At 48.4% G+C, this 7,954-nt stretch overlaps 1 protein-coding gene across 1 annotated transcript in view; it reads right to left on the bottom strand.

The window, feature by feature from the left end:
- Nucleotides 1-584: 584 nt before the first annotated feature.
- The window catches only part of LOC146303930 (mitofusin-1-like), an 11,941-nt gene continuing 4,571 nt past the window's right edge, over nt 585-7,954 (bottom strand). Inside the window, exons 8-14 of the mRNA XM_084714328.1 lie at nt 3,380-3,484; nt 2,286-2,388; nt 1,989-2,209; nt 1,795-1,896; nt 1,276-1,472; nt 1,060-1,194; nt 585-732 (exon numbers count right to left, since the gene is read on the bottom strand). Of these exons, the coding sequence (XP_084570454.1) occupies nt 666-732; nt 1,060-1,194; nt 1,276-1,472; nt 1,795-1,896; nt 1,989-2,209; nt 2,286-2,388; nt 3,380-3,484 (930 nt within the window). The 3' untranslated portion in view covers nt 585-665. The remainder of the gene's footprint in view (nt 733-1,059; nt 1,195-1,275; nt 1,473-1,794; nt 1,897-1,988; nt 2,210-2,285; nt 2,389-3,379; nt 3,485-7,954) is intronic.

Raw genomic sequence — 7,954 nt, 5'->3', positions numbered from 1 at the left:
CCTTTCTGATAAGCTTTCTGGCAGAAAGGCCTGTCTTACTTTGAGAAACCATACCGACTTCTTCAAATAATCAGCTCGTCATCAAGCCTCTGCAGAAACCTGATAACAACCTGATCATTTGAATCAGGTGTTTTGGAGCAGAAACATCTAAAACATGCAGGACGGTGGATCCTGAGGACCAGAGTTGGGAAACACTGTGTTAGAGGACAGAATGAATCATATTCCTGATTGTGGACATTTCTTCTTTGCATCAGAAGAGGATTTTTAGCAGAGTTTTCTAACAGAGATGAGGGTGTTTCACTGAGCGTACTCACACACTTGTCATACTTCTGCATATCCAAAAACCTGCTGACATCCAGGTCTTTCATAATGTAATCTTAAAAAGCAGGTGTGTGTGTAAAATGTCTGTTTTTCTTTTGTGTAGCGTCTCTGCTGCAGCAAACAGCAGCTGTAAACATCAGCTGTGTCAGAATACACACACAGCCTCATCTGAAGAGAAGCAGCTGTTCAGACGACTCAGATCAAATTGTAAAGAAACGTCAGCGTGCACGAAGACACAATCGATGCTGCAGGTGGACGAGCTGAGCAGAGCAGAGCCTGCAGGTTTGTGATGAGTGAGCTGACCAGCGGGGGGCGCCGCTCTCCAACAAACTTGGTGGTGTTGTTCAGTTTCCCTGCAGGTACTGAACAGAAAAGGCCTCCAGCTGAGTCTCCAGTTCTGTGGCTCTGTTCCTGCAAACACAGCTACAGTCAACTCACACACAGCAAGTGGTTTCAGATAATCAATCAGTCAATCAATCAACAGCTGTCACTGACAATCTGTAAACGTTCTTGTTCTCTGTCCTCTTCAGTCACATTTCAGTTTCATCTCTATGTTCCATACACTAAGACAAATGTGGTTAGCCTAGCTTAGCACAAAGGAGAAGGGGAAACTGCTTGGTGTTTTTTTTTCTCTTGGTGAAGCCTGATCCTGTATGACTGACCACACCCAGCTGGCGATCCTGCAGTATAACTCCGCCTCCTGTGACACAATATGACTCTGCCCCCCCAATGACACACCTGAAGGCCTTGGACCTCCTCTGGATGTTCTCCAGTCTCTGGATCCTGAAGCTCAGCTGTCGGATGTTCCCCTCCAGCTCAGCTTCGCTCAGGTCGACCCTCTGCGTCAGACGGTTGAAGGTAGACGACAGCTCCCTGAAACACAAACACGATAGGTGAGTTGAGAGTCCTGACAGGTGTTTGCTGTGTGTGTCAGGTGTGGGGGCAGAGTCTTACTTGTACACCTGCTGGCTGCAGGCCGAGCTGCAGACGGGGATGACAGCTCTCAGGCGGTGGACGGCGTACTCAACAAACTGCTGCTTCAGAGCGCGCTCCCTGCTGGCATCTGTCCAGGTGAGTTTCTCATATAGGTAGAGGAGGCCATACAGAGAGATGGACAGAGCGATGACACGCCAACCCACCGAACGCCACACCTAGAACACAGACACACCTGAGAAACACAGACACCTCAGAGACACTCCTGTGTTAAAATCCTTCCATAAACAGTATGCTATTATAATAATCTTTGTTTTAAAATATAATTTTTATGAAAATGTTGCCCCTTTAAAGTTGTCTCAAATTTCTGTCAACAAAATTTAATCAGACATGAAAAGGGTTGAGGTTATTTTAATGTGAGCAGCTTTACAGTTCAACTAAAGTTCAACTGAATCTTCATGTTTTCAGACTCATGACACCTCAAACATCAAAGACAGACGCTGCCTCGTGATTGGACAGCTGCTGTTTAACACGACGTACCACACCACCGATCACCAGCACCGTCATGGATGCCCGGGAGGTGACGGAGACCAGACCTGTTGCTATGGAAACCACCATCTCATCCTTAAAGGTTGAGCTTTCCTACAGGGAGAATCAGAGGGACATTTCGGTGATTAGAACAGGTGGTTTACAGGAAAATAAATAAACAGTGATGAAACTCATAATGTGAGGACCTGCAGTCGTGGATCGGAGCCGCTCAGCGCTCGCTTGGCGTTGGCGGCTCCGATGAAGCGGGTGACAAGGGCGGTCCAGCCCAGAGAGAACTGGAACTCGATGTTCTCACGGAAATCTGCACAGAGGGCAGCGAGGCCGAGGTCGTAGGTCAACTCGAAGGAGGCGGAGGGAGTGGAGAGCTGCTCCTGGACAGACAGGGACAGCAGAGGACGGACACTGTCTGAGGACAGAGGAGACAAACGGCCGTCATGTCCCCTGTTTGTGATGAAGCAAGTGAACAGAGTGAGACGTCTTACCGATCATGTATCTCTGAGTGTCTCCGATGTCTCTGAGGATACTGACGGAGCATCGATGAGCCAAGCAGCCGACCATCCTCTCCTCCACATGCTGCAGCAGCTTCTGTAGACACAAAACAACCAATCACAGCTCGACTTTGTGTCTGTAGTAGTTTCATGCACCGTGACGTTACAGGTTCATTGAGAAAAACAGCTTTATTGGACATGTTGAGACGTGTTTGAGCCACTGGAGCCAGAGGACGGTGACAGGACGGGGGTTTTATTTCTTCTGTGTTTGGTTGTTGGAACTGAAGTGAGCTGAAGTGAACTGCAGGGTTGCTATGGACTGAAGGTGTGTTCATAACTGAGCGTCAGGGAGGGGGGGGTCGGTTGTGTGGCAGGTCAGGGGGCTCAATATTTGGGATGAGTGCAATTAGTCAGCTAATTTTTAAAAGAAATAAAATAAAAATAAAACAATTTCAAATGAAAAGATCACTGAAAGGCAAAGTTTTATTTTCCTGTGTTTTTTTTTTCAAAGTCAGCCTGACATGTGGTAATGATCATGCATGTAGCACAGACGTGTCCTGCATTTGATTAAAAAAGTACCTCCAAATGCTAAAAGAGTTAGCTTGATGTCTCTGTAAAAGTAATTAGTACACGAGCAGGTTGGACCAAATGATAAATAAAAGTAATGAATTGTATGAAAATATTGTTACATCCATGATTATACAGACACAGTATGTTAATGAAGGAGTTCTTGAAGGTTCCTACTGGCCTACAGCACCAACAGCTTCAATGTGAGGGCAGCCTGCCTGACAGACAGAGCTCAGGGCAAAAAGAATCTCCAAATCAAACACACAGTAAACTGGATTTAAAGTAAAGCAGCTTAATGTGTTGTCACTTTAGATTAAATCTGTGTGCGTGTGCGTGATAAGAGTTAGTCAGGTGAGTTCAGGTGAGCTTACAGAGTGAAGCAGAGTTTAAAGGAACAGAATTCTCCTCTGTCAGTAGTTTCAGATGTAAATCAGATTTAAATGGAGGCAAGGCCAGCTAGTGTTTATGCTAAGCTAAATGTTGTTCAGAAGTTGTGTGTGTGTATCAGTGTCAGCACTCACAGTTTTGTAGAGTTCCAGAGTTTCTTGTGTCGGGTTGAAATCGGCTCTGAACTCTTCCACCAGAACAGGAAGAGAGCGGATCTGATCAGACAGAGCGACCGCCACCTGACGAGCAACAACATCAACCTGCTGTCACTGTCCGTCCACACGACACACACACACACACACACACACCACACCACACACGACACGACACGACACGACACGACACGACACGACACGACACACCACACACACACAACACACACAACACAACACGACACGACACGACACGACACGACACACACACACACCACACCACACCACACACGACACAACACAACACAACACGACACGACACGACACACACGACACGACACGACACGACACGACACAACACACACACACACCACACCACACCACACACGACACAACACAACACGACACGACACGACACACACGACACGACACGACACACACAACACACACAACACACACACACACCACACCACACCACACACAACACACACAACACACACAACACGACACACACAACACACACAACACACACAACACGACACGACACACACAACACACACAACACGACACACACAACACACACAACACACACAACACGACACGACACACACAACACAACACGACACGACAGACACAACACACACAACACACACAACACGACACGACACACACAACACACACAACACGACACACACAACACACACAACACACACAACACGACACGACACACACAACACAACACGACACAACACAACACACACACACACCACACCACACCACACACAACACACACAACACACACAACACGACACACACAACACACACAACACACACAACACGACACGACACACAACACACACAACACACACAACACAACACGACACACACAACACAACACGACACGACACAACACAACACACACCACACCACACCACACCACACCACAACACACTACACCACACAACACACACACACAACACTACACAACACACACGTCCTGGTGTCAACACACACGTCCTGGTGTGAACACACACACCCTGGTGTCAACACACACACACAACACAACACACACACCCTGGTGTCAACACACACACTTCCTGGTGTGAACACACACACATCCTGGTGTCAACACACACACACGTCCTGGTGTGAACACACACACGTCCTGGTGTCAACACACACACTTCCTGGTGTGAACACACACACACGTCCTGGTGTCAACACACACACATGTCCTGGTGTGAACACACACACACCCTGGTGTCAACACACACACCCTGGTGTGAACACACACACACCCTGGTGTCAACACACACACACCCTGGTGTCAACACACACACACGTCCTGGTGTCAACACACACATGTCCTGGTGTCAACACACACATGTCCTGGTGTCAACACACACACGTCCTGGTGTCAACACACACACACCCTGGTGTGAACACACACACACGTCCTGGCGTCAACACACACACACAACACAACACACACGCCCTGGTGTCAACACACACGTCCTGGTGTCAACACACACACACAACACAACACACACGCCCTGGTGTCAACACACACGCCCTGGTGTCAACACACACGTCCTGGTGTCAACACACACACACAACACAACACACACGTCCTGGTGTCAACACACACACGTCCTGGTGTGAACACACACACACGTCCTGGTGTGAACACACACACGTCCTGGTGTCAACACACACACACCCTGGTGTGAACACACACACGTCCTGGTGTCAACACACACACGTCCTGGTGTGAACACACACACGTCCTGGTGTCAACACACACACGTCCTGGTGTCAACACACACACACCCTGGTGTGAACACACACACACGTCCTGGTGTCAACACACACACGTCCTGGCGTCAACACACACACACCCTGGTGTGAACACACACACGTCCTGGCGTCAACACACACACACAACACAACACACACGTCCTGGTGTCAACACACACACGTCCTGGTGTGAACACACACACACGTCCTGGTGTGAACACACACACGTCCTGGTGTCAACACACACACGTCCTGGTGTGAACACACACACACGTCCTGGTGTCAACACACACACGTCCTGGTGTCAACACACACACGTCCTGGTGTCAACACACACACACCCTGGTGTGAACACACACACACGTCCTGGTGTCAACACACACACGTCCTGGCGTCAACACACACACACCTGGTGTCAACACACACACGTCCTGGCGTCAACACACACGTCCTGGTGTGAACACACACACACGCCGGGTGTCGACACGTTCACGCCGGGTGTGAACACACACACGTCCTGGTGTCAACACACGCACACGTCCTGGTGTCAACACACACACGTCCGGGTGTGAACACACACACGTCCTGGTGTGAACACACACACACCCTGGTGTCGACACACACACGTCCTGGTGTCAACACACACACGTCCTGGCGTCAACACACACGTCCTGGTGTGAACACACACACGTCCTGGTGTCAACACACACACGTCCAGGTGTGAACACACACACGTCCTGGTGTCAACACACACACGTCCAGGTGTCAACACACACACGTCCTGGTGTCGACACACACACGTCCTGGTGTCAACACACACACGTCCTGGTGTCAACACACACACATCCTGGTGTCAACACACACAACACAACACACACATCCTGGTGTGAACACACACACGTCCTGGTGTGAACACACACACGTCCAGGTGTCAACACACACGTCCTGGTGTGAACACACACACACATCCTGGTGTCAACACACACACGTCCTGGTGTCAACACACACACGTCCTGGTGTCAACACACACACGTCCAGGTGTGAACACACACACGTCCAGGTGTCGACACACACACGTCCAGGTGTCAACACACATACGTCCTGGTGTGAACACACACACGTCCAGGTGTCAACACACATACGTCCTGGTGTGAACACACACACGTCCTGGTGTGAACACACACACGTCCAGGTGTCGACACACACACGTCCAGGTGTCAACACACATACGTCCTGGTGTGAACACACACACGTCCAGGTGTCAACACACATACGTCCTGGTGTGAACACACACACGTCCTGGTGTCAACACACACACGTCCTGGTGTCAACACACACACGTCCAGGTGTCAACACACATACGTCCTGGTGTGAACACACACACGTCCAGGTGTCAACACACATACGTCCTGGTGTGAACACACACACGTCCTGGTGTGAACACACACACGTCCAGGTGTCGACACACACACGTCCAGGTGTCAACACACACATCCTGGTGTGAACACACACACGTCCTGGTGTCGACACACACACACGTCCTGGTGTGAACACACACACGTCCAGGTGTGAACACACACACGTTCACGGGATCAGAGTAGCTTCACCAAGAGAAAAAAATAAACACGTAATTGTGATGTTTTGTGTTTTTTTATCTTAACCAGCTAATAGTTTGTTTTTAACAACTCAGAAGTCAGAAGTGGACATTCGACTGACTAAACAGACTGAAACAAACTGAGATCTGATCACAGCTGGTCACTCAGGAACATCTGGAGACGAGGTGTGAACTGATCTACCAAAGAGCTGCACACTTCTGATTGGACCAGCCAGGACGCAGGTTAATCCCAGGTGAACGAGCTCCAAGGCTCATTTTCTCATCAGATAACAGACACACTGCATTTGGCAGACGGAGGAGTTGCTGGACATCAGACAGGACGCAAGTTTAAGACACTTCAGCACTGTCTTCACGTCCAGACGCCTCGTCTACTGTAGACAGAGTGATTATAAAGAGCAGTGACGTACGTGACGTTGTCTCACACACAAACTCTGTAACGGAAACTCAAACATATCTTTGATGTTTCTCTGCTGATATATTTCCTGATCACAGGTTTTTGATAAATGTTCATGTTAATGTGTCTAATAAATGAACAAACTTTAAAGGTCTGTCTGTTTAAATCCAGGTGAGCTGAGATCAACCCAGGTTTAGACCCAAGCTGTGGCCGCTGTTCTCTTTCACCTGCAGATCTGACCCTACTAAACAAAAGGATGTTATTGTAATTACAACTCTTTTTCTGTCAACCTGGAAATGTCCCTCATCACCTTCACATTCTGGTGGTTAAAGATATAATGTCATATTTAACCCTCGACTAAATTAAATATACTTTGAGAGGATCAGCTGTTCCTTTCTTATTTTGCCAACCTGTCTGTCGTGCGTTCAGAGTCGCGACCTGCAAGTGAGACAAAGACATGATAATCTAATTCTTTTTTATTCTGTTTGACTGGTTGATGACTGTAACCGACTGCGCAGAGAAGAGACTCTGACAGGGTCTTATTTTATTTTAGTCCTCAGGTTGCAGGGTGGAGGAGGTTTTATCTTTTGTTCAGTCTAATTTGTTGGTTTTGTTTTGCTTTACTTGAACATATGAAACATGTTTTCATTTTGGATTCTGTATTTGTAGCCAGATTTTCAGTAATAAAAATGAAAATAAAACAAACGGTCTGTGAGTCTGTCAGCTGATGTGTGTCAGTCCTCAGCAGCAG

This window comes from Lutjanus erythropterus, unplaced genomic scaffold (assembly GCF_056507025.1).
Source record: "Lutjanus erythropterus isolate fLutEry1 unplaced genomic scaffold, fLutEry1.hap2 Scaffold_208, whole genome shotgun sequence".
Lineage (NCBI taxonomy): Eukaryota > Metazoa > Chordata > Actinopteri > Lutjaniformes > Lutjanidae > Lutjanus > Lutjanus erythropterus.
The sequence above is the reverse complement of the archived record's forward strand: the minus strand, read 5'-3'. Positions and strand labels throughout refer to the sequence as shown.